General features: G+C 49.7%; 9 protein-coding genes across 9 annotated transcripts; 4 read left to right on the top strand and 5 right to left on the bottom strand.

Annotated features, from left to right (window-relative positions):
* Positions 1-255: 255 nt before the first annotated feature.
* A1O9_02687 (uncharacterized protein) lies at positions 256-5,880 on the bottom strand (the record flags this gene model as incomplete). The annotated part of the gene is made up of 1 exon (XM_013408258.1): positions 256-5,880. The coding sequence occupies one exon, from the start codon at positions 5,878-5,880 to the stop codon at positions 256-258; it is 5,625 nt and encodes a 1,874-aa protein (XP_013263712.1).
* A 774-nt stretch (positions 5,881-6,654) lies between these two features.
* On the top strand, positions 6,655-8,374 carry A1O9_02686 (glutathione synthetase; the record flags this gene model as incomplete). The annotated part of the gene is made up of 2 exons (XM_013408257.1): positions 6,655-6,956; positions 7,039-8,374. 2 exons carry the CDS (start codon positions 6,655-6,657, stop codon positions 8,372-8,374), a joined length of 1,638 nt encoding a protein of 545 aa, XP_013263711.1.
* Positions 8,375-8,966: 592 nt separating this feature from the next.
* A1O9_02685 (uncharacterized protein) lies at positions 8,967-9,878 on the top strand (the record flags this gene model as incomplete). Its single annotated transcript, XM_013408256.1, has 1 exon — positions 8,967-9,878. The coding sequence occupies one exon, from the start codon at positions 8,967-8,969 to the stop codon at positions 9,876-9,878; it is 912 nt and encodes a 303-aa protein (XP_013263710.1).
* Positions 9,879-10,338: 460 nt separating this feature from the next.
* Positions 10,339-12,388, bottom strand: A1O9_02684 (uncharacterized protein; the record flags this gene model as incomplete). Its single annotated transcript, XM_013408255.1, has 5 exons — positions 10,339-11,077; positions 11,129-11,541; positions 11,597-11,706; positions 11,763-12,063; positions 12,134-12,388. 5 exons carry the CDS (start codon positions 12,386-12,388, stop codon positions 10,339-10,341), a joined length of 1,818 nt encoding a protein of 605 aa, XP_013263709.1.
* Positions 12,389-13,704: 1,316 nt separating this feature from the next.
* A1O9_02683 (uncharacterized protein) lies at positions 13,705-14,763 on the bottom strand (the record flags this gene model as incomplete). Its single annotated transcript, XM_013408254.1, has 1 exon — positions 13,705-14,763. One exon carries the CDS (start codon positions 14,761-14,763, stop codon positions 13,705-13,707), a length of 1,059 nt encoding a protein of 352 aa, XP_013263708.1.
* Positions 14,764-15,723: 960 nt separating this feature from the next.
* On the top strand, positions 15,724-17,716 carry A1O9_02682 (uncharacterized protein; the record flags this gene model as incomplete). Its single annotated transcript, XM_013408253.1, has 5 exons — positions 15,724-16,239; positions 16,291-17,172; positions 17,232-17,434; positions 17,487-17,572; positions 17,625-17,716. The coding sequence occupies 5 exons, from the start codon at positions 15,724-15,726 to the stop codon at positions 17,714-17,716; spliced, it is 1,779 nt and encodes a 592-aa protein (XP_013263707.1).
* Positions 17,717-17,833: 117 nt separating this feature from the next.
* Positions 17,834-20,422, bottom strand: A1O9_02681 (uncharacterized protein; the record flags this gene model as incomplete). The annotated part of the gene is made up of 1 exon (XM_013408252.1): positions 17,834-20,422. The coding sequence occupies one exon, from the start codon at positions 20,420-20,422 to the stop codon at positions 17,834-17,836; it is 2,589 nt and encodes an 862-aa protein (XP_013263706.1).
* Positions 20,423-22,182: 1,760 nt separating this feature from the next.
* Positions 22,183-23,291, top strand: A1O9_02680 (uncharacterized protein; the record flags this gene model as incomplete). Its single annotated transcript, XM_013408251.1, has 3 exons — positions 22,183-22,266; positions 22,311-22,539; positions 22,612-23,291. The coding sequence occupies 3 exons, from the start codon at positions 22,183-22,185 to the stop codon at positions 23,289-23,291; spliced, it is 993 nt and encodes a 330-aa protein (XP_013263705.1).
* Positions 23,292-23,578: 287 nt separating this feature from the next.
* Positions 23,579-24,814, bottom strand: A1O9_02679 (uncharacterized protein; the record flags this gene model as incomplete). Its single annotated transcript, XM_013408250.1, has 1 exon — positions 23,579-24,814. The coding sequence occupies one exon, from the start codon at positions 24,812-24,814 to the stop codon at positions 23,579-23,581; it is 1,236 nt and encodes a 411-aa protein (XP_013263704.1).
* Between the last annotated feature and the right edge of the window lie 841 nt (positions 24,815-25,655).

Raw genomic sequence — 25,655 nt, 5'->3', positions numbered from 1 at the left:
GTTCGCTTTGGGGGTATCTCGATGCACGCATAAACTCCGTCATGACGGACATGGGGAAAAAATCGAGGGGGAATTGGGGCGCAGCGCGCAACGTCGACCGCCAAAGGCCCCCAAGTGCAAGCTCAGCCCATTTGGTAAACGTGGCCAGTGTTGGAAATAGTGTGATGATGTCGTTTAATCCCACATGCCGTCGTAGTTTTATTTTCATTATTTTCGTAACCATCCTATGCTTTTGCCCACTAAGACATTCGATTCTCAGCTTCCGGCACCCTCGCCTGAAACTGGCGCGAATGGTTCCAGCCGTTGAATATGATCGTCGGTCGTTCGTTCGAGCGTTTGCCTTTTATTCTGCCGGGCTATTTCCTCTGACCAGGGAGCCGCCGATACATGCATATCGGATCTGCTAACTGGTATCGGGGAAAGTTCTGAACTTGGGATCCCGAATGCTGGGCCTGATCGCGTATAGCCATGTATGCTGGCGGGCGTTTGAATATTCTGGAAGTGGGGTGAGTGAACTGGAGGACCAGGAAACCGGGAGGGATATTGGCTCCGAAATGTGTTTCCTGCACGGAGAGCTTGCTGCTGCCGAGCTTCCTCCTGCTGCTTAGCATAGTATGCTTCTGGGTTTTCCCGAAATAGTCGCTCCATCAGAAATTCAGCCTCAGCCTCTTTAACGTCTTCCTCATTTAACTTTTCATCATCTTCTCTTTGGAATGTCTCGGTGAGCTCAATGTTTCGAATATAGTCAACACGCTTGATGATTGTGTCAAGAACGCTGGGGTCTTTGCCAATACATTCGTCAAATTCCTTTTGTTCCGTCTCTTTCACCGGAAATAACCACTCCGAAGCATCCTTCGAGGCATGCCGAGCAGGGTTTTTGTGGTCCACAACTCGCTGAAACACCTGTTGTTTGAATACAGCCTGGTTGAACATAACCTCTTCAAAGGTAGAACCTGCACGGAAGCGATAAACGAAGACTGGCCTAGTTTGACCGAGGCGATACGCTCTTCCAATAGCCTGTTCTTCCCATGATGGATTGTAGGAAAAGTCAAGAATGATAACACGATTTGCGCCTTGAAGGTTCATACCTAGTCCGCCGGCCTTCGTGGATATGAGAAATACTTGGTAGCTGGTATCCTTGTTGAAAGACTTGGTCATGGCCTGTCTGTTTGATGGCTTAGTATTGCCATCTAACCGGATGTACCCGCACCCCATCTCTCGAAGCATTTTCTCCAGGTACGTCAAGGTCGAGATGCTGTGTGAGAATATGAGAGTCTTGTCGCCAATTGCCACTGCACCTTTGACAATGTCACGGACCAAGGACATTCGATACGAGAGGTCGGCATTGTTCAATTCTCTTGCGGCTGTGATTGGCGCGAAGACTTCCAGAACCTTTTCCATTGCTTCTTTCATAGACCCCTGAATGTCAATTACGACGTCATCTGGTGGATCCTCTTTGGGGCTGTTCTTGTCACTTTGAGGTTCTGTTTCTGGGCTGCTCTTGTCGCTCTGAAGCTCTTTATCTGCAACCATCTTATCAGCGACCTGAGCTGGATTTTTGAGGAGATTGCGTTGGCATTCTCGGAGCTTATCATAACAACATGACGGATGATTGCAAAGCAACTGCAAGATAGCAATCCAGGCCCATAGTCTGGCACGAAATCCTTTCCCAGGCAAAACAGCCTCGGACATGTAACGGACAAAGGTATTGTACGCCTCCTTCTGCAACTCAGTGACTGCTATGGTAATGAAATAATCCGTCTTGGATGGCATGTCTTGTTCAACTGCAGAGATATCCGCGCGATTGATCTTCGGATCCAGATCGCGCTTGAGCACATGTAACTTTTTGAGCGCCCTACGTCTTTCAAATGCTGTGCTCTCCGCGTAAAGCCCTTGATTGATGGGGTCGGAATATTTCGCACGAAACTGGGTTATGTTTCCGAGGTATTCAGGGGCAATCCAGTCGACCATGGCGTGATATTCCTCCAGATGGTTGTTCAGTGGGGAACCTGTAAGAGCAATACGACTGCGCGTTTTGAACCTCTTAGTCACTTGATTTATTGCTGACTTTGGGTTTTTCATCATGTGAGCTTCGTCCGCAACGACAATGCTGGGCTCTTCCAGTAGGATCTTCTCCAGACTTTTGAAGGAATTTGACTGATCGGATGTTTCCTGCGCACTCTTATTGACCATGCTCCTGAATCGGTCATAGCTTATCAGAAGGATACCGCCACTATTTCCCCAGGTTCTGACAGTTTGGTCATCCGCGACATCAAGCTTGTGGATGCTGCCCAATAAGTTTCGATTGGGGCACCACATGGCCAGTTCATCGTACCAATTATCGAGTAGAGAGGCAGGACATAGAATGAGAGTTTTCTTGTTGCGACATGGGACAGGGATATGCTCTGTCATATTGGGATCATGGCTTTGGATGCACTGTGCAATTGTAACTAGGAGAGAAATGACCTGCATGGTCTTGCCTAGGCCCATGGTGTGAGCAAGAATGCATCCCTGGTGTTTAGGGTCCTCGATAATCTCACGCCACATGAATTGGATTCCTTTGAGTTGATGAGGCTTCACACGTGACGCAATATGAGGGTCAAGGTAGACATATGGCTCAGTAAAGTTCACGGGACTAACAACATTGCCACTGGTTTCAATTTGAGCAAATCGTTGCTCCATAACCTTGCGGCGCTTTTCTTGCTCTTCGATTCGCTGCTGGTCACTCTTCTGTTGGGATTTTGCTTCTTGGCTCTGAACAACAATGCGCTTGCGTCTCCTCTTTGAGGAAGGAGGAGGAACTTGCTCTGCGAGATCGGTGCTGAAACCATCACTCATTTGTAGATCTGTGTCATCTATAAGTAAACGGGGGCTTAATGACTGTTTCTTTCTCTTCTTCTCATTGTGCGTTGCTGTTTCTTGTTCCAGGAGTTTGCCAAGGGCAATTCGCAGTAATCGTTTAAGCAAATCAAAGAACATGCGGTGGCCTGCGTCAAGCTCTTTGTACGCATTTTGAATGTGTCCATCTGAGGGTCCGACTTTATCGAGAAAGTTCTGACCATCGCAGTAGATCATGTAGAGCAATGCCAGAGTAAGAGTGTGATGATCAAGCTCAAGGCTGGCGCCAATTGCGGAATCTTCATCGCGCCCGAGACCAGTAAGCCCAAGTATGATAAGCTCACGTCCGTCGTGCTTAGGATTGTCATGAAATATAGGAGCGATCAGTCTCGACAAGCTCGTTGCAGTCGACAACTTAAGGTCGTAAACGGCTTTTGCAAGGGCTCGTCGACCATCACAAAGACGTTCTATTCTGGCCCAAGCAGTGTTCCGTATACCCTGAAAATCACCCCACGGAGGAAGACTTGAATCAACCGAGTTATAACCTAGGGACGTTCGAGAGTGGATGCTGGACTGCCTGGAAGTCTTTCTAGAGGGGGAACTGTTCAGATCCGGGTTTAACTCTGGTGTGTGAACATCAAATTCTGAGCTCGTTTCTTTGCCCTTTTTCTCGGCAGAGGGAGGACTAGACATGGTCAAATCGATTGCAGAGATTCTTGAGTCTCCTTTCTGACGGTATTTCGATTTAGGCACTCGCGAAAGTAGGTTAAGATCAGAGTCGGAATCGGAGTTAGCGAGCTGCATTCTTCTTCCCGGGCTAGGAGGGAGAGCAAACTTCTTCTTGGGCGTTGCCTGTTGTTTGCCAGTGAGCTTCCTGGGTGATATAATCCTACCTGGCGATGCTTTGCGTCTGGAGTTTGGTGTCACAATAGCGTCATCACTGTCAGTCTCGATGTCGGCATCGTTATCATTAAGATCGGCAGTGAGAGTTGTTGCCAAATTAGGTGCCACGGCGTTTTGCGCAGCTTCGGAAATATTCTTATCTTTCACTGCAGGGCTTATAATCTCCTTCTTCGGGATGATAGGGCTCCAATCGTCTAGATCAGGTTCATGGTGGATCGATCCCGCATCGGAACTACTGTCCAGGAAATCTTGCAAGTCGCTATTGACATCAGAATCTGATTCAATGAGCTCTTCGCCATCCTCTAACGGCTGTTGTCGCTTCGTTGGCTTCGACAGACACTCGGCTCTGGTTGGCCGCTGTGGTGGGTCATCTGAAAGAAGAGCTTGAACAAAATACGTATGGTCCTCGATGCTGAAGACTGTGAGCTCCATGCTCTGGCACTGGTGTTTGACATCAGCAGGCTTGTGCCACACATCTTTGAGCAATGCTTCCTTCAGCTTGCGTAGTTGATTTGTTGAATGATCCTTCCAAAATTGAGAGTGTTCGAGGGCTCCCTTTCTGCTCTTCTGTTTAGCGGATATCATCCATAAACGATAGGCCTTGATTTGGGCTTTCGGCAGTCTTGTCTGACTCCATTCACGCCGGTAATCTTCGAGGGTTTCATTTATCGTAGATTCGACCTCGGAGGCAGTCATATGCAAGGAAAGATTTTGCTTTTCTACTCTCTCCTCTTCATATTCCTTCCAAGTCGCTTCATCAAGCTCTCCTTCATCCCCGGAATCTCCGTACAAAGGTAGAGCCTCTTCTTCCTCCGTAACTGGATATTTACCGAGCAGATACGCAAACTCTTCAAGGCCCGATGTCTCTACCTCATTCCGAGATTCTGCGGTCTTTGGTGGGGCTTCTGCAACAATCATATCAGACGAAAGGGCTATGGACGTATGAGTTTCATGCAAAGACTTTCGCTGAACTGTATCTTTTAATTCAGGAAAGTCTGCAAGTGCACACACAACTGGTCGGCTGCCATTTCCAGGAAAGAGGGTGAAAAACTGCTCCGAGGACTTTCTGGTAGTCTTTTTGTGATGGCTTTTACGATGGTTCGAACCATAAGGTATTCTCCAGAGCCACCCGCTGCGAGGCAATCTCTCGACGGGCTGTTGCAGATAGTGTTTCATCTGGGCAGCTATGATCTGCCTTCTTCCAGATGGGTGGTTCTGGTTTTCAAGGTAGAAGTTGGCTGCATCGTCGTCTGGCAAGCGACACAAATGATCTCCCCAGTCGGTTGAGAGGCAGTGGTAGAACGTGTCCTGTGGTAGCCTTGGTTCATTCGAAAGATAGGAATGTTTGTCGGTAGGCGCTTCTGCTTGAGAAAACAGTGTCGGTGCAATTTTTCTTTTTGGTTTGGCATGCGTAGGAGGATCATCTTTCACCAGAGCGATGGAAGCTGTAGAGTCGTTGGTTGCTGAATTATTGAGAGACAACTCTGCGTCGACATTTGCCTGTAGAAAATCAAGTGTACCTAATGTACTGTCGGCCGGGGTGGGATGAGGGTCTATCTCCGCTGCTGTACGATTTGTCAGGGAGGTGGGTTGATGGGCGAGGCTTTGGGGCTTGAGGAAAGGGTGATCCGCCTGAGGCAGCGCCTGTTGTTGCAGCCGCGAAGTTTGAGTCTGACCGCCTCCACTGCTAGTTGCAGGTGAATAAGTCGAACGAGCATCGAGAGCATGAGCTGTCCCCAAGCCTGGCATGACCGGAGACTGTGGGGCAAAAGAAAGTCTTGGGTGTGGGATCTGAGTCGAGCAACTGGGAGACTGTAACCTCGCAATACTATCAGCTGTAAATGCCGAGAGTTGGTAATGCTGCGAATGGAGGCGAAGGTACTCGATAGCCCTTATGATAGCTCTCTTCTGGCCAAAGGATGATATACCCAGATCGCCTTTGAGGGTGGCCATGTCGAGCGCCAGAAGAGTATCTCCATCGACGTGATTTTGTCGAAAGGTATCCTCTAGGGATTCTCTGTCAGGAATAAGCTGTGAGGCTGCGGATGTAGACCATCTTGGGTTCAGGTTGTGGCACAGTTCGTGAATCACTTGATCGATAGACCAGGTTTGAGGATCGTCATCAGGGGCAGACTCCATGGTGGAAGTCGGCTCATCAGAGGAAAACAGCCTGCTGTCTGCTGACGGAGGTCAGAGAGGGCGGAAAGGCAGGATTATCAGGCATCGATCTGGATGTGGTGGTAAGGACTGAAGATTGGCCCCAAGGGGTCGAGGTGAGAGTAGACTGAGTCTGGCCACAGCGGCACAGGTCAGGGGTTTCCAGTTTAGCCAGATCAAGAGTGAAGTGATCCAATGCCACCAGATAAGAAGAGGTAGGCTCGAGGCAGTTCAGCGAGATGATAGTGGACAAGGAGGCAGCGCCCTTGAGAATTGAAATGTAAGGCGTGGAGATCGATTGCTGATTTGAACACAGCCTTGGAGCATTGCCTAAATCGATAGGGTCGTCCAGGTTGGAAGATTCCCTACCATCAAGTGACCCATCCAATTCCAATGGCGATTGATAGGTCAATATCCACTGTTTAACGGCGCGCTGGCCTTGAGGTTTGGTTGGCGGCTCAAGTACGAATCGTGCTCGATCGCCGTTCGTTAGTTACACGTGAAGATCTGCTTACGCGAAACCACTTAACGCGTGTGGGGAATTCGAAGTAGAAAGTATCCCGAAGAGAATGAATGACTAATCAATCCTCCGGGAGTGTCGTGATTAAACTTCAAGTGAAATCTTCGCCATCGCACCCCGGCCACCAAATTCATACTACTTATCATGCCCTCGTCGTAGCTCGTCGTGGAGATCCGAAGATACTATATTCAGTTCCTGTATATAATCCCTACTTATGAAAGAGTGTGTAAACCACCATGGCCGATCGTATTTACAGCTCATATCCCCCACTCCTGACACCAGAACAACAGGAATATCTGGTTCAAACGGTAAAAAATTGGGCAATTGAGCATGCTCTTACTGTACGGCCTTCAGCAGCAGTCGTGCCAACAGAATTAAACCCAAACCACGTGTTAGCTACGAACGCGCCTGTGACGCTGTTTCCAAGTCCATTCCCGAAGCACTGCTTCGAACAGGCTCGAAGTCTGCAACAGGTGTATAACGAGCTTTATGCCGCCATTGCGAGCGACGAACAATGGCTCGAGAACATACTTCAAGAGTACAGCTCCCATTCTTTACCGCCGTGCTTTGGCCTCGTCAGATACACTGCAGACTTGCAACTTGACTAACCTTTAATGTAGGCTGATCGAGGTAGATGACTTCCTTGCGAATCTTTGGAAGATCCACTTGTCTGTCAAGGAGGAAGGTTATGTTCAGGCCCTATCCCTGGGCATGTTCAGATCCGACTATATGCTTCACACTCCTAAGGATATCCAGCCATCTCTCAAACAGGTTGAGTTTAACACGATTTCTTCTTCTTTTGGAGGACTGGCTGTGAAGGTGTCTGAGTTGCACACGCACCTGGCCACCTATCCCTCCGTAAAGCGACCACTCGCATATCCACCACACCCACTATTTGCAAATACTGCCCACGGCGATTCGATGTCACCTTCCATTACGAGTATCGGACATCCTCCTCTGAACGATGCGGTTGTCACGTTAGCAGCTTCCCTCGCAGCTGCTCATGAGGCATACGGCCCATCAAAGTCTGGCCCTCAACTACCTACGTGTGTAATTTTCCTTGTTCAAGACGACGAGCGCAACGTCTTTGATCAATATGCATTGTCATCGGAGCTGCATAACCGACATCAAATCCCTTCATTCCGACTTCCAACAAGCAAAATCCTAGCACTAACTTCTATTCCGTCTAAAGACACAAATCCAGCCCGACCGTTGATTTATACTCCACCATCTTCACCCTCTACTCAATACGAGGTCACCGTTGTTTACTTCCGCGCGCTATATGCTCCGACGGAATATAATACTCCGACCTCCTGGGCAGGAAGGCACCATCTCGAACGAAGTGCAGCCATCAAATGCCCCAGCATCCTTTTGCACTTGTCAGGCTCCAAAAAGATTCAACAGGTCCTTACAGCACTTCCTCCAGACACCGACCATTTGAAAGGCTTCCTTCCACGCCACCCCGAAGCCACGCTGAACAACCTGAGAACAACCTTTGCACCACAGTACTCCCTCTCCTCACCTGATTCTCACGTCGAGCCCGAAGGTCTTCGCCTCGCCCTCTCCCCTGAAACAGCCTCCAACCATGTCCTCAAACCCCAGCGTGAAGGCGGAGGCAACAACATCTACCGCGATAAAATCCCCACGTATCTGCAATCGATCCCCAAGTCACAGTGGAAGCAATATATTCTCATGGAGCTGATTCACCCACCCGCTGCCGCCAAGAACACAGTCCTACGAAGCGATGGCCAAGTTGTCAGCGGAAACGTGATATCTGAATTGGGGATCTTCGGAGCTTGTCTATGGAGAAATAAAAGTGGTAGCAAAACGCCAGAGATCTTGCACAATAGTGAGGGCGGATATCTATTGAGGACGAAAGGCAAGGACAGTGATGAAGGCGGCGTTGCTGCTGGCTTCAGCTCACTAGATAGTCTGATCCTGTATGAAGAGGCGTAGATGGGTAAGAAAGAACCAGACCATAGAAAGTGAGATCTTTTACTAGCTAGTACGCAGACTCACCATGGCATTTAGAGAAAGATGTAGTAAGGAATTCTATTCCAAGCTCGATAAGAAACTTGACTGAAAATTGTGCTGGCATGGACTTCGGCACAAGACACCGGTGCTGATCTCCGAAGAGCCTACATACGAGTATCATGGTAGGGCGTGAAAATGGTGGGTTGAATGGCCGTCGAGGTAGGGCGCACAAGGAGCTGGGGTTTAGTCCGCCGTGCTCTCCTGAATAATCCAACGGACTATCGCCGTCTGAAATGCGGATATTGTATGTACGCTGGGCTGCTCGATTCCAATCGCTCACCAGCCTGAAGTTTATCTAACTGACTAGCGTCAAAGGGCGCCGACAGTCAAAGTCCGGGTAGTAGCAGCCGATGACGAAATTCAAGTGACACGGGTGAGTATCCAGATAGTGAGACTTCAATAAGGATATCAATACACAAAAAGGAAGGCTCCCCTTTTCAGACCTAAAGAACTCCCATCACTCACCTAACTATTCACTGCCTTTCGCCCCCGCGGGCCCAAACCACCCCCAATAATGACTATCCACAAAGTCGCCATCGTGGGCGCCAGCGGACGGGTCGGCGGCGCGATCCTGCGCGCACTGCTCTCCGAGCCCAGCTTCAGCGTGACGGTCGTTGCCCGCTCGACCTCAAAAGCAAAATTCCCCGACAACGTGGCACTCAAACCGGTGTCCGACGACTTCACAACAGATGAACTCATCCCAGCTCTCGCCGGCCAAGATGCCGTGGTGGTGACTGTTGGCGGCACCAAGGCCGCAGTGCAGTTGCGAATCGCAGACGCAGCGCTGCAAGCGGGCGTGCAGCGCTTCATCCCCGCCGACTTCGGCAGCTTCGACTCGAACAGCGAGCTCTCGCTGAAGCTGATGCCGCAGTACGTCGCGAAGGGCGATGTGCGGCGGCATTGCGAGAAATTGGCGCAGAAAAGCAGCAGCGAGGGAGGCTCGTTTTCGTGGACGGCGCTTGTCTGTGGTCATTTCTTCGACTACCTGGAAGACGGGCTGCTGCAGGCCTTCCCCAAGCGGAACTATTCGCGCATCTTTGATGGCGGAGAGATCAAATGGTCGGCAACGACGCTCGAGACGGTCGCCAAGGCGACCGCCGCGGTTCTGCTCAAGGCCGAAGAAACGAAGAATAAGCGCCTCTTCATCGAGAGCTTCCTCATTACGCAGAACCAGCTGCAGGAGGTTCTAGAGAAGGTCACAGACCAGAAATGGGAGGTTGAGCAAGTTGAGTCCGAGAAGTTCATGGCGGAGACAAAGGCGGAGATCGAGAGGAACCCGGGGAATCATGAGGCGATTGAAGATCTGGTGGGTGTTGTGGGCATTGTTGAGGGAAATTGGGAGGAGAAGGAGGGGTTCGCGAATGAGCTGTTGGGTTTGAAACTGGAGGATCTTGAGGAGGTGGTTAGGAAGACTCTGGGTAAGTGAAGCCGTGATGGCATTGGCGATGTATCACTTGTACTGGATACAATTCCAGCGAAATCATCTTATGTGTTGCTTGAGGAGCAAAGGTCATGCACGAAAACGTGGAACGAATCGAACCTACGTTCTCCATGGTCGTGTTGTAGACTGTGGGCTTCAAACGGCGAGGTCCATAGAATAGCCAGACAGTTCAGACAACCGAAATCATTAACGGCCCCGTAGATGTTGGACGGAGGAGTTGTGGACCAGGCCTGGCTGAGCACACAAGTTTCGGGATGGCGCAATGACGATAAAGTTGAACACAATGTGCTCCTTAGTATTCCAGCAAGCACACCACATAGAAGAGAAGGGACGAGTCAATTCCTTGGTCACCAAAAGTTAGGAAGAACGAATGTGTTTGTATTTCGCTACATTCATGGATTATATAGCAGCCAGAAGCGAGGCAAACGGTTTTTGTATTCCCCCACTACGCCGCTTGAGGCCCAGTGTGATGAGCATGCTTCGCATGGAGATCCTCAACTGGTGCATCAACGCGATAGTTCATCGTCTTGCGCATGTCACCCAAAAAGCAGCAAGCAATGCATGCTACGACACCAAATGACGCTGCGATGATGTAAATTGGTCGGAGAGAGTCGGCGAATGCTTGCTTCAGTGCGGCGACGCCGAGAGCAATGATCGAGGGAGAAATTCCCGGAACGGCCGCGAGAGCATCAGGGTCGTTCGTCGCAAGTGCACCCACAAACGCAGGAATGGACGATGCAGGAAGACCGGCTTTGCCGCCGGCTGCCGCGACATAGTTGGGGATCTTTGATGTCAGACCGCTGGTCAACGTCGCTGCGTAGATTGCAGTGAATACAGTGGCAGCCACCGCTCGAGATGACGTTGTGACTGCAGTAGCTGTAGCAATCAAGCTATGAGGTGTGGAGAGTTGGACACCAGTGATGATGAGAATTAGGGGCGAGCCAAAGCCGATACCAGCGAGAGCAGAAAAGATTAGTTGATTTATTTGGTGATCTGGTTGCATTGTAGCCAGTCCGACAATACCAGCGGTAAAGAGAAGGTAACCAAGGAACAATGGCTCTCGGATGGTTCGGAATCTTGTACTAGCGGTGCCCCAGACAATTGTGGCGAAGAGTCCGGCAACCCAGTAAGGTTGCGATCGTGCAACGAGGAGGAAAGGATCAGTTTCGAAAAGAGAGGAAGTCCTATCCAGGGAAGTTAGCAGGCACAAAACAAGGTAGACAGGGCAACCTTACATCACTGGATAGAAGACGATATAGCTAAACAGCATTATACCCTCAACAAAGATGAGAGCAACGCAAATAGCAAACGTTCTTCCACGAGCCTTTCCACCTCGGAACAAGTCGTGGTTAAGAATACCAGTTTTAGTGCCCTTCCATTCATAAACACCGAACCCGATGAGGATGACAAGTCCAATGATCAAAGTGGACAATGTACGAGCGTTCGTCCAGGCATATAAGTTACCACCTAGGTTAAGTCCAGTCAGGAAGAGCGTCAGACCAGCTGTGAGCAAGCCACAGCCGGGTAGGTCGAGATGTCCAAGTTTCTGCCAGAATGAGAGATGATCAAGTCGAGTATGTCGCTTTGGTGGCCGGTAGCCAACGAATATGCCAATGGCGGTAACTCCCCAGAGTGCCATTTGTATCCACTGTATAAGTTAGCATTTCACGATCTGGAGGACTTAGAGATGTTCCCAGACGTACAAAGAAGTTACGCCATCCGGTATGTGCATTATTCTTGGTCAAGGCTCCAATGATTAAGGGGCCTGAGATCGCACCGCAAGCAGCAGCAATATTGATACAAGCTTGAATAACTTGAAAAACCGTCAGCATCTAATGCAATGGCTTTTCTTGGTCTCAAAATACATACTCGGGCGCCATCTCCTAGGCAAAATTTCGCTGGGGACACTATATGCGAGTGGTACTGAGGCAAAGCCGAACCCGATCAAAGTTTGTGCTGCGATGAGTCGACCGATACTGTTCGACCCAGGTGCGATGGCTGAACCCACGAGAGACACCAAGCTAGATCCGACGAGCAGTGTCTTACGAGCCTGGAAAGTGTCTGACGCCGACGAAATGACTGGTCCAAGAACAGCTTGTACCAAGGAGAGCGAGTTTGGCACCCAGGTTTGGGTTTCTGGACTTGCAAGGTCTCGTCCGATCCAGTCAAGCTGCACATGTATTAGTTCACTAATATTTCTCTAGAAAAAGAAAACTGCCGGAGAGGGTGTTTAGACTTACCACTGCCGGAGGACCTTGAAGTGCTACAACCTGAACGTAATTCAAAAGCCACATCGCCCCAAGAGCAACCCATGTTCGCATGTGGATCTCGGGCTCCTCCTCATCATCGTTATAGCTGAGGTTCTTCGCCTCTTCAGGGCTAACCTCGACGTGCTTTTCTTTCGTCGAGAAGTCCTGCTTCTCATCCACTGACAGGTCATGATCCGGCGCGGATGATCCGAGCTCCCTGCTCCCTGCTGCATTTTCGGTGGCCATGGGTACTGGAAGGGAGTGTAGAATGCGCAACACGATGAGACTAGAGAAAAATGAGTACCACGCGTGGGGGAACATGGACTTTTTGTACATTAACCCCGGTTCACACCCGCCTTGTCCACCCCAGAGCCATGTGCAACACTGGTGGGCCAGAACTCATAGCCTCTTTTGTCTAGATGCTGCAATCCGGGGTCTGATAGGTCCCCGCAATCAAGCAGGGAGGGTGGTAGCGCTAGCACCACTCCCCAGCTTGGGCGTATACAGAGCCTCGGCGTTGGTGTGGGACGTTAGGAATCCCGCCACCGAAATCAGTTTCGTTCGCAACTAAACTCTGGATGCACTCGGTCCTGGGGTACCATTTTTCAGCGTATGTGGCTCCGAACTCGTGGTCTAACAGGCTTGAAACCGAGGCACCCTTGCGCCTGAAGGTTCGTTACCGTCAGGATGACCTTTTGCCATCTCTCCAACCATCAGGTGGGACGCCGGATATTCATAAGACTCCATTTGGATTCGGGCAACCAGATATTATCACACGGCAGTCTGATCCTGGGCGGCAACCTAAAACGCTCGAGCCTTCGCCTCGCCTGCGCCGTGAGTCCATGATTTACTCGTAGTTGTGAGACGCGCTATTGGGCTGGTCCAGGGTGTATGTCGGAACCGAGCTTGAGTTCAAAAAGGTCCCGCGAGCGTCCACAGAACCCCTAAGATGTGGGGAGTCAGGGACCTTATTGTGGGGAGGTTCTCACGTTCCCGATAATACCGCAAATGAGGACATGCACTCAACATGTCGTAGACTCGTAGCACCTCTGGCTAATCGGGCCTGGTTCCCTGCTCGTCTGAAGAGATGCGCTGAGATTCGTACAAATCGTGTCCAAGAATCGAAGAAGTCATCTAGGCACACTATGCCGTTAATCGCGTGGTCGATCATGGTCCCACAGAATGTGGTGTTCTTGCTATTGTTTGTTTCTACATTGTCCAAAGGCGCGGCCTACAACTAATCGAGGCATGGTTACTCGAGAGACATAGGCAAAAAGGGCAAGACCTGGATTAACCGACACCCTGGATTCTCAACAATCGGGCCGGTCTTCGTGTTGGGTTGATAAGATCGCTGTCACCCACGACGAGGCTGGAATGCGGGACAAGGCTGGTCCACCCTGGTCTCAAGCATCCTAAAACCTATGTAATGGCCGCGATCAAACTCGTGGGGAGTGACCAGCAAGTACGGCAGGTTCACATCCGGATTTACCGGAAAAGCTCGCATTTACACATGCTTTGCAGCACATGGGCCAAGAGCCGTGTATACGTTGGGACACATTTCATCAAGCCAGGGTAAGTGCTTGTTCTGACGGCCGGAACACGCTGCTGAGGAGCTGGTCCCAATGCCGCCATCTTTTTTCAGCAGTCGCCAAAACATCCTCGACGCGTCTCAAATCAAGGACTGCTCCACCATGTTTCTCAATTCGCAACATTGATGTTTCCCCACTTGTACCATCTACGTCGACCGTGATGCAGCAAGTCTCGCTACATGATCCTTCCTCGAACGCATCCATGTCTGCGACGATCCAATATGGTGGGTCACTGGTCATTTGATCGGCGATAGTCCTCTTGTCCGGTACAAAAACACCAAAGGTACTTGGTACAGGTAGGCCGTGCAGGCTCAGAGGCACTGCCTGCTCCGCCGAGCAGAGGACTTGTCCCAGATCTGCGTCCCACCATGCTTGTGGCAGGTTTGTGTCCTTCAATGCGGCGTAAATTGCCAGCCAAGCAGCATCAAATATTGAACCTCCATAACTGATGCACATGATGTCGATGTACAGAGTCCAAAATGCTTTGATTTCTGGATCGCTGTCAATGCCAAGCTCTGGGTCTTGTAAATCTATGGGAGGTGTGTAAGTGATTTCGAGTTGGGAAGGTTCGACCAGGTTTGAAGTATGGAGAAGCGAGAGGAGTCGTTGCGAAAGAGACTGTGCTTCGACCGAGGGCATTGTGTTTGCAGGATGCCTGGGCGAGCATCCTGTCGCCAATTCGATATTTGGGACAAGGAGATTGTAGAGTGATATCGGATTGTAGCTGTAGCTATGCTCGCTGCTCTGTCTATCGTGGTCACTCTGCTTCACCGATGCAGAAGGATCGTATGATTGGGAGGTCTTTGTAACCCTGAAATTTGGTATCTCGCTGACTGGAAGAATATGCGCCCGCACACCGCATACAATTGTGGTGGCTCCGATTTTAACTAGAGATGAGCCATTGCAATGTGACAAAGATCCAACATTCAACTGAGCATTCCTTGTCTCTAGAGGCGAGCGGCCGGAAGGACGTCGAGGTGGGTTCTGCTTCAGATGGGCATGAAGGAGGGCATTCGGGGATATGAGAGGCATGGCGGAAGCGGGAATAGAGGAGGTGGGAAGAGTCTGTGGATCTGCCACAGGCATTTCCGCCAATACGAGCAGGATTGGCTCTCGGTCAATCTCGCGGAATTGAAGGGCTACCGACCAAAGCACAACATAATCACCAACAATCATTCGAAAATAGCAGGGTGCGTGAGGAATTGTTGCACATTGAATTCTATCATTCGTCCGGAAAAAGGCTGGCAGAATATTAAAGCACAAGGCGGCATACAGCTCTTGGCGGTAAGGGCGGTGTGCGGCCTGACCCGTTCTGAGTCCTTCCGAGGACTCGTACAATGGCAGTTTCAATTACAAAATTTCACTCCGAGCAAACACAACGAAAGAAGCGACAAAATGTGTCGACCAGATACCTGTTTTAGCATCGTCAGAAGGAAGGACTTTATTCGGCAAGATGCCTTCGCGGCTTTTCCCAACGGCTCTCAATAAGTCCGTGCACTGATCATCACCTCCAAACCCCATTGGACCGTGTCAAAATTTCGGATCTTGTTGCTTCCAGTTGGTAGCCAATATCAGAGAAATCACAACCGCTAGGTACTCCAGAAAAGGTATGGGAGTGCGATCCGGAAGGATAAAGTTCCGGGTGCCCGCGAATCGCCTCGGAGGATCTGATATTCGGGAGATGCGGGGTGAGAAGTAGGAACCATCCATACAGTTATTCTAGATTCGGTCTCCCAAAGCCTGCTCATGATCCTCATCTTAAAGCTCTCATGCTGCTCTCGATGTGCCGTACATGTTTCCCGTGGACCACTAATACCGGAGAGACGGGTTTACTTCGTCGTTAGGCGCCGTTGCGCGTAGCCGAGCTGAATTCTAGAACATAAATGCTCACAGCTTCTCCAGAGTCATATGGAGAAGTTGCTTGCTTCAAGTAAATCATCAGTCTCTCACCTTTACAGTACTACATCGCTTGCTTCTTTCTAATTTCGCAAAATGGTCCAAGAAGTTGACGTCCTAATCTGCGGCAGCGGCTCTGCAGGTCTTTGTGCAGCAGCCTGGCTGGCTATTTGTGGCATCAAGTCCTTTAAGATCCTAGAGAGGCGCGATGGGCCCATGGAGATGGGCCAGGCTGATGGGGTGCAATGCCGAACGGTTGAGGTCTTTGAGAGCTTCGGCATCGCCGAGGAACTACTTCGAGAGGCGTACCACGTATTGGAAGTCGCGTTCTGGTCTGCAGATGGCAAAGGAGGCATTCACCGAACGAGCAGAACTGCAGATACTCAGCCCGGATTATCTCACCAACCCCACGTCATTTTAAATCAAGCCAGGATAAATGGCTTACTCCTTGACCTTATGCGGCGAAATGGCGGCCAGGAGGTAGAGTATGGTTATACTGTCAAGAGTGTTGACCTTGATGCTTCCCTTGTGGATGATCCCTTAGCACATGCTGTGACAGTGGTCGCTGAGAAGGCTGGAAAAGATGAGACATTCAAGTCGAAGTATGTTCTGGTGAGTTGATATCAAGACTAGCTCCAATGGCAAGCGTTAACAGTCGCCCAGGGATGTGATGGGGCTCACAGCGCAGTCCGAAGATCCTTGGGATACCAGATGGTAGGTGATACGTCAGATGCGGTCTGGGGAGTTATGGATATATATCCTCGAACCAACTTCCCAGACATCCGACGGAAGACCACAATCCATTCCAACCACGGAAGCATTCTAGTCATCCCACGAGAAGGTGGCTCACTCGTTCGCTTCTACATTGAGTTTCCTTCCGGAACCGACGTGAAGAGTGTAAAGCTCGAACACCTACACGAGAAGGCACGCCAGGTTTTCAGTCCATACACAATGGAATATGCTGACACCTACTGGTGGTCATGCTACTGCATTGGTCAACGTCTCGCGGACCACTTCACGAAAAGTACCCGTGTCTTCCTCACCGGTGACGCATTCCACACCCACTCACCCAAAGCTGGTCAGGGGATGAATGTCAGCATGCAGGACGGATACAATATTGGTTGGAAACTAGCGACGGTGCTCAAGGGCGGCGCTACCCCTGATCTGCTCAAGACGTACGATCTCGAACGTGGAAAGACAGCGGCGGATCTGATCGATTTCGATCGCTTCTTCACCAAGCTATTCTCAAGCAAGCAGAACACAACTCCAGAACAGTTCAGCCAAGGCTTCATAAAATCGGGGAGATTTACCGCAGGCCTGACCTCGAAGTATGAGGACTCTAGTCTCACATCAAGTGGATCGAGCAGGCAAGAACTAGCGTCCGAGATCGTGGTTGGAATGAGATTCCCCAATGCACAGGTGGTGCGATTCTGTGACGCAAAGGCAATGCCACTTATTCAAACCCTGAAAGCGGACGGACGATGGCGTATAATATGTTTCGCCGGAAGAATCGGAGATGCCAAAACCATCACGAGGCTGCAGAAGGTAAGAAGATTGGCCCCAACCTTTCTTGCCACGGGGAGGGAACTGATGCTTCACAACAGACTGCCGACTATCTAGATTCCCCACAAGGCCCTGTTCACAGATACACCCCTCGAGCTGCAGACATTGATAGCCTGATCGAGCCGATTGTCGTGCTCATTGGCCCTCATGCGGAGCTCGAGCAAGAGCATATCCCCAAATATTTCTGGCCTGTCACAGGGAAATGGAGAATGCGAGGCAAGACAAGACCGAGAATCCAGATCGAGTCTTTGCTGACTTATTTTAGATCTGCACAAAGTCTTCATCGATGAAAAAAGCTACAACTCGGGTGATGGAAAGGCTTACGAGACATACAACATCGATCCGGATCAAGGAGCAATTGTCATCGTGCGACCAGACCAGTGTAGGTTGATGCAAATTCTTGGATCTAATCTAAGGAGCTAATGATCTCTCAGATGTCTCTAAGGTCCTTTCCATTGATGACAATGAGGGAATCGGCAACTTTTTCGAGGGGTTTGCTGTATCAAGGATGAAAAATGGCGCATGATGATGATGATGATGATGATGATGATGATAGGACATACCGAGGCCTCCCACGTATTGATGACTTCACTCAGTTTTGGGAGACTTATCGATCTATTACCACACCTGATCGATGGGATGATCACGTCGTTTTCCCTTTGCCACCCCGCCACAGGACGGCGCCAACGATAATCGTGTTAATGAAGGTATGCTGGCCGACGACCCAGGCAGCAGTGTATAGATATTTTGGTGAAAATACAGTCCATATGAAAAGGTGTTCCCGAAGCATGGTGCAAGCCACCATAACGGACAAGGTATGCACGCATGCAAAGGTAGTGAGGCTTGTCAAGAGGAAAGCCCAGCTGCCTTTTATCAGATCGCTGTTGCTCAGAAGCTGGCAAGTACCGAAGGCCCACCATATTGGGCCTGTCCAATTACTGATGAATGTTAGAATGCCAACTGCAAGGACATTATATCCACTGATCCCGTTGTATGCATTAGACAGATCAATTGTTGCGATGGAGTTCGTCCCGCCCAGGACAAAGAACGATGCGTATTGAAACAGTAAAGCCATGACCGTAACCTCACCGACTGAATACGCTCTGGCTCTCCGAAGAAAATTGAGTTGAAGATGGAAGAACAAGAACAGCGGTACAAATACCGTTCGAGACTGAGTGACCAAGAATATCGTGAGAACGTCTTGAAAGACCTTGAGAAATGACTTGAAGTGCTCCACATCTTTCCATGGAGATTCGTAGTAGATTGAGCACGCTCCCAGATGCGTCAAGCCCAGGAACACCACTTGTGCCAGCTTCAAGAGAGGGTATCTCGACACAAACCCAACCATGGGGTTAAGCATAGGAAAGTCACGGAGTAGTTCCGGGGCATCAGCAGCAGTAAATGCAATCTTGAACAGGAACGCCGATATCGTGACCAGGACTGGTAAAAGGCCCATTTGTGGGGATCCCATCCATTTGGCTGCCCTCGCGCTAAGATTCCTGGACGGCAGGGCGTATGTGAGGCTCACCAGAATCCAGAGGAACCATGAATTTGGCGCAATAATCTCTGTTATCAGGTCCGGGTCGCCAGCATATTTCTGGCCTGTCTGTCGCCATCGACGGATAATACCAAGTAAAACGTATGCAGGAAATAGTGCCAATGTTCCAGAATGTGTTTCGCTGCTCGAGAACCTGCTGCCTTTGAGGTAGAGAACTATTAACCAACCTCCGAGTACCCAATACCAGAACTGCTGTTCTTCTTCGACATAGCTGCTGGCAAACATAGTAACTGCATAGCTTACCATGACGAAGATCAGGAACAAGCCATCAGCCCCCGCTTCGAAAGCACCCCGCACGAATGGAGGAAGACAACAGAGGAATCCGGCGGCCGCGAGTCCAAGTCCAACGTACATACTGATCAGATCGTAATTGCTGGCGGTTCCACTTAGTACATCCTGGGCTTTTTGCAGAAATGCTCTCAGGTCCGCTATCGCGTCGAGGTTCGGGCCCACCGTCGAAGAACGGCTATGATTTTGTGATACCCAGTACCACAGACAAGCAAGGGCTGTTGCATCATCGCCTGTGTTTGTAGAACAGCTCTCAGATGACACAACTTGTTTGAAATGATTCGGAAATGTAGCCTGTGCTATGTGCTTTATTTGCTCTGCATTTTCGTAGAGTAGATCATATTGGTCTTTCTGCACAGTCCAGAGTTCAAGCAGACGCGGGATGACGACACCGAGATTGTTTTGTGGAACTGGAAATCCTAGAAGGGCTGCCAGTGTAGGCGCGATATCTGACTGTTGGGCGATATCATAGAAGCGATAGTCAATGGCGTCGTTGATGGGACTTGTCTGCCCTTCAAAAGCTGCCTTAAACTTGGGACTGATGAATGTGAGAGCTGTTGACACCTCACCGGGAGATGAAGCACCATGGTTACCTCCCTCATTCATCCCATGATCACCAAGAAGCACAAGCAGGCATGATTCAAGATGACCAGTACTTTCAATGGCAGTATATATGTCTCTGACTATTCCGTCCATTTCTGCCTGTTTTGCCGGCATGTTGGGGCCTCTCGGGCCAGTTTTGTGCCCAATATGGTCCAAACCCAAGAAATGGAGGGTCATGGCAGACCAATCGTCGTTCTCCAGTTCGGCGGGGATATGTCTCGTGATATTGTTGTCAACTTCCGTGAAGTCCGAAACAAAGAAGCTCGTGGTTCCGTCAGACCGCTCGAAGAATCCAGGGAATAAGCGTAGCCAAGTGTCGTCTCCGTACATCACTAGTTTTCCGCCTTTAGCTTTTAGCTGTGCCAACCAGGAATCCTGGTCTTTTAGGGTTGAACTTGTGTCCGATTCAGCAAAGTTAAGCACGAGGTCTACAAAGCTGGGAACTGAGCCAGTAGTGATAGCTTTCACTCGGGGCATGGTGATCGTAGGAGGACTGGCATAACCGGTGAAGGGGATTGCTGCTCCATTTCGAATCAAACTTTGGGTGAACTTGAAGCCTGTCGAGTTTCCATAGACAAAGTCACTTCTTAGGGCGTCAACCACCATAAAAACTACTCGGTCAAACGGTGCTGCCCTGGAAGAGGCCGCTGAAGAGACTGGCCATTGCGCGAAACCGGGCAGAGAGGCTTTGTGTGGAAAAAAGCCTTTTGCGAACACCAACAGAGATGCAATGATAAACACGTTTGCCACAAGAATAGCAAGCTTTGCAGGTAGGCTATGCATTTTCTGCCGGAAAGTCCTGGATAGGCGGAGACGATCTCTTTCCACCACTAACCCCGGTTTCACGTGCCGTTCACCGTAGCATCATGCAAGTTTGGGGCACTTAAAGTCAGGTTTGAAGACCAAGCGTCGCTGGCTTGAATGCTAATAAAAAATCATTAACTGATGACCGGGCAAGGTTGGTAGAATTGGAATTAGATATTCCGGAGGAATAAACTGGAAGTGTAAAACAGCCAAGATGATATACGAGTTCATCAACAAGCCCCTAGCTGAATTAGGACAAGTGCATTGCCGTCCTAGTTATCTTATGCTAGGCTAGCCTAGATATAGTTAGTTCAGATCTCCTCACAACTCAGCCTTGCTACACGATCAATGTATCAATGTCTTCCTCGATGGCAAAAATGCCTTGACAGTAGCAAAGTGTTGAATTCCTCTGCTCATTGTTTCCGGAAGGCACTGCAATATAATCTTGACACATAACAACCTCTATGGTAGTGATCTCAATGAATAACTTCATACCTCTCGTAGTTTGCTCAATCCTGAATTCCCAGGACATGGTGGGATGGACACGGGTTGCTTCTCAATAGCACTGCTGTTCTTGGACCATGAAAGGCGTCTAATATTCGATCTAATTGATGTCTGTGAGATAGATCACCCCAAAGCCAATAACTGTTTTTGAAGGACATAGTGAACGAACTGTCCATTGGCGTTTCAGGACTGGTGTCTGCGGTGAGAGTTTAAGCCGTCTCTCAACGGATATATGATGTGAAGATTGGGATCTGACAGATTAGTTCGCCAGTGGCTTTGCAGCGTGGATCTACGTCTTGAGGTGCTTCGTGATACATAATCTTTGACCATCGATCGACCTTTTCAGGGTCGAGTACATTTGCATCAGAGCTGATCTGTTCATGCAGCGAGGAGCAGCCTACTCGCATCTAGACTTCAGGCCCGCATAGGGCTACGCTTGCTTGGCAGCGCCAATTAAAAACCTTCATGGGTTTCTGGCCCAGGGTGGTATCAATATCAGTTACTGGGACCGTTGTGCGAGCGAGCAGGGTACTGATCAGGAGGATTACGCAGGATAAGTGAATGGAGGTTAGCGGGCCAAGTATAGAACGATTTTTCTCACAGGTCATAGCCCTTCGTGAGAAGGAATCAAGTTCAGCATTACTCTTCAGTTCGAATTGATCAAGGGGCCAGGTTTCGCAATCAGCCCCACTTCATTCGGTTTGATGCACAGTACGGAAAGATTAGCAAGAATCTCCCTTGCTATTCCAAGGCCATTGAAACCTCGTTGGAATCGACCCCAGTCGAGAACTGACACAAGAACAATGCCACCTAAGGCTGTTGTACGTGACACCCTGCGGTGGTCCAACCGATCAGTGGTATCAAGGAGGATTTCAGTTGGGACAAAGGTATCACCGAGGCCTTGAGAGGCATTTACACCGATTCATATGCTCTATGGTGGGTTGTTTTGTTGGTATTGGTAGTGTGATATCGCCTACCAGGTACTGGCAAACCAACACGATGCTTGGACAAGTAGTTGGAGGGGAGAATGACATCACCGATGCGGCGCGTTATTGTTAATTCGACGCAACGCGAACGCCGGGACACGTGACGTGGATTTATGCACCCTCAATTCCTAGCAGGTTCGCCATACTAATAAGACTGTCAGGAATATTCCCTCGGACCAGTCACTCAGCATAGTATGGAGAGTGATCGATTTGTCGCTGTCTGAAGAGACCAAATTGAAGCTGCGTGTCATGGCGCAACCGCAGACTGTCAGATTTGACGTCGAGCCCACACACCGTTTCGCGAACCTTCAAGCTGCAATACGGCGGCCACGAGTGAGTCTTCAAGAATGCCTAGTTTATATTCTCTGACTGGTTAGGAAATTACTTGTTTCTCGTACGATGAAGAGCACAAGTTCCGCCATGACGCCTCCAGTTTGCGGTACTACTACCCTCCCTCGTTGCCTTGCGACCTGAACAAAGGGTTCGATACTTTTCGTCAGCTTGACGACACAGCGGATGACCATCTTGATGGTTTATTAGAAGCAGTCATGGCCTACGAAAAGGTGAAGGGTTCAAAGGTGGAGACAGACCTGATTACATGGCGAGGTATGATGACGAAGGTGTGGCCCTCCTGTCGACGCGTAAACCAATGCTGATGAGTCGAGCAGATCATGATAGTCCCCTTTTCGAAATTGGATAGCTGGGAGATGAATGCGACTATGTTTCAGGGTACAGTGTTTATCGAAGAAAATCACAAAAAGAAGCTGTCCTCCCGAGACGAGCAATACCAGGCAATTGCGCATCCGGGTGCAATGTCCCAAAACCTTATGAGTTTCTGGGGATATAAATTCGAGACTCTAGCACTATTGAATGACCCGTGGTCCAGCACTTCTCGAAGCTATATTGAGTCTCGGGAGGACCAGGTTGTGAGCAACTATGCACAATACTGCTCAGTAGTCCGGACCGGGTTCGGCAAGGTCAAGATGATTATCGGCGGAGAAGTAGATGCGGTTTTAGATCACAAGCCAGAAGACAAAAGTCAGCAAATCAACTGGGTCGAACTTAAGACGTCTGCTATTGTTCGAAACGACCGTGACCAAGTCAAGTTGGAAAGGAAGCTTCTTAAGTTTTGGGCACAATCTTTTCTTCTTGGCGTCCCCAAAATCGTCGTTGGATATCGAGATCAGCAGGGAATGCTAGAACGGCTCGAGGAACTCGATACGCAAACCATTCCCGAGAAGGTTCGAACTAATGGTAAGGGCTTATGGGACGGCCAAGTATGCATCAATTTTGCTTCAAGCTTTCTTGAATGTACGTTTGAATCCATTCCGTCTGATTTAACTGACAAAGTATGGTAGGGTTGCGAGGAGTGGTAACCACAGAAGGGGTTTGGAGGATACGGAAGCGGGAGAAAGTGCCTTTTCTTGAAGTCTTTCGACTTGAAGAAACAGGTCATGGGGATATCTTGCTGCCAGCATTTGTTGACTGGCGCACCAACCTTCTTCAACACCCGGCAGCGGGGGGCGAACTGCCGGACAACTCAAATGGCAAGCAACCGTAGTCACAAATTCACGGGCCGGCATTTCATTCTGAGCCCGTATAAAGAAAAGCTTGCTAATGTTCTTCTTCGAGCTATCATTATGGTTCAGTCCGGGTCCGAACTCCTCAAAAGTTTTGGAGACATGCTAGACTCTGTCCTGGGTGAGGAGGCATGCTTTCGCTGGCTAGCAAGAACCTTTTTATGACCACGGCTCGACAGATGGCCCTGCCACTCCTTGTCGGTCATCAAAGTTTTCTGGCATACTTCACAAGTCCTTGCAAGCCTCTGAGAACCGTTCTTGTCACCATGGAGAGTTTCTAATATCTGCTTGGCAAAAGGTGAGAGGCTACTAGGAGTCGGCAATTGCTCGCCCTGTAAAAAGGAGTCGACCAAGTATTCTGAAGGAGAAGACACCATTGATTCCCATTGGTCAAGAGAGGTAGAGTCAAGAAGGAAAAGCTTGTCCAGCTGGCGGGCGTCCCTCAATGCATCAGCCAGTCGAATACGGATATACCGATTTTGGCGCTTTGCATAACGCCTCGTACCCGCCTTGACAGATTCAAAGGCTTCCTGCATCATCCTTGATTGCCTGTTGGCGTCTGCTTTAGATTCTTGATCGTTCAAACAAGGCTCCATCTCTTTATAACCGATTGACACCCAAATTCCTTTGGCAGTATCGACGGGAATACCATCCTTGGACAACTTATCTTTCAGCTGTACTAGACCTCGAGCCTCCTCGACCAGACCATCCTGAACCATAGCATCAACACGTCTATTGAGACGGTCCTTGAGAACAGAGTCTTGGGCTTCTAGCCACAGAAGTAGGGTAGGAAAGCGAAGGCCCTCTGCATTCATCTCAGTGTCGTCCAGGATGCCTGGCTCTCGACTCTCTTTCGCGGACTGACGATGCCGATGTTGTTCTGCGTAAATTTCTGACGCTCTCCTTCCACTCGCAAGCCAGATCTCGAGCGAGCGTTGAATTTTGCGCCTATCGTGAGGATGCCAGCGATTAGCCATCTCAGGATCAACCTCCCTGAGCTTTGACAATATCACTTCGGTTGGTTGCGAAAGGACTGGCCACTGCTTCTCTTGGTCGTCATCACTGGCATCGGATTTTCCATCACGCGCTGCGTCTACGGTCAGCGTTGCATCCTTGAACAATAGTGCATGTGTGTAGTAATGTGTTCCTCCAACGAGAATTGGAAGCTTCCCACGCGATCTGATTTGGTCGATGATACAGCAGCTCTCTTTTACAAATTTCGCGACCGTCCAAGGCTTCTCTTCGAGGCCAATAAAATCAATCAAATGGTGCGGGATGCCATCTCGTTCAATCTCTGACATCTTATTGGTGATGACTGGCAGTCCCTTGTACATTTGCATTGCATCTCCGTTGATGATCTCGCCATTGAAGCGAGTTGCCAACTCGACAGCTAGCTGCCTGCCGCGATTAGTGAAAGATCAGTCCTGGAGGACACGAATGTTGTTCACCTTGGATTTCCCTGTCCCAGTTGCCCCAATGATTACGAGGAGAGGGTCTATGGGTGGATGTGGAACCATCTTCAGTCCGCGCCGAAGAACCGACGACATATGAGTGTCTTATCAGACAATCGAAATAGATTCATTGATTAAGCCATAAGTCCTTCCGGGTGGACGCAAGGTCGACTGAATGTTTTTGAACCATGGGCCAGGCTGAAGCTAGGGCTGCAAGACACAGCAGAAGCTCCCAGCTAAGGTACTATACTTCGCTTGACTGCACTGGATATCTCGGAAGGTTCGACCTCTCAGTATTGGACTTGAGTTAATGGGGCGTAGGCACCTCCCGAGATTCTCGCTCTCATGGTTATGTAGATCACTTAGTGTGAACTAAGCGAAGAAGGGTTTATGCCAAGGCACGCTAGTCTCGAAACCACCTAGGTTGACATAGTTAGGCTCTAGATGCTCCTACTCCCCTGGCTCTCTAAAGTAGCTAGTAGGCGTAGTAAGGAAGCTGTTAACCAAACCAGCTTTAGGAGATGGCCAGTCTTTACCATTCTTTCCATGTGAAGTAGCGTCATTCCTGAAGCAGATTTGTTCTCCTCGCAGTGTTTACCCATTGGAGTTCTTTTTCTACTCGTACCTTTAAGTCCGAGGGTAGCACTAGTGACAGGGGAATACGTTGATGTTACCTTCCCATAAGCAGCAA

Source organism: Exophiala aquamarina (genome assembly GCF_000709125.1).
Source record: "Exophiala aquamarina CBS 119918 chromosome Unknown aczIA-supercont1.2, whole genome shotgun sequence".
Taxonomy (NCBI): Eukaryota; Fungi; Ascomycota; class Eurotiomycetes; order Chaetothyriales; family Herpotrichiellaceae; genus Exophiala; species Exophiala aquamarina.
The sequence above is the reverse complement of the archived record's forward strand: the minus strand, read 5'-3'. Positions and strand labels throughout refer to the sequence as shown.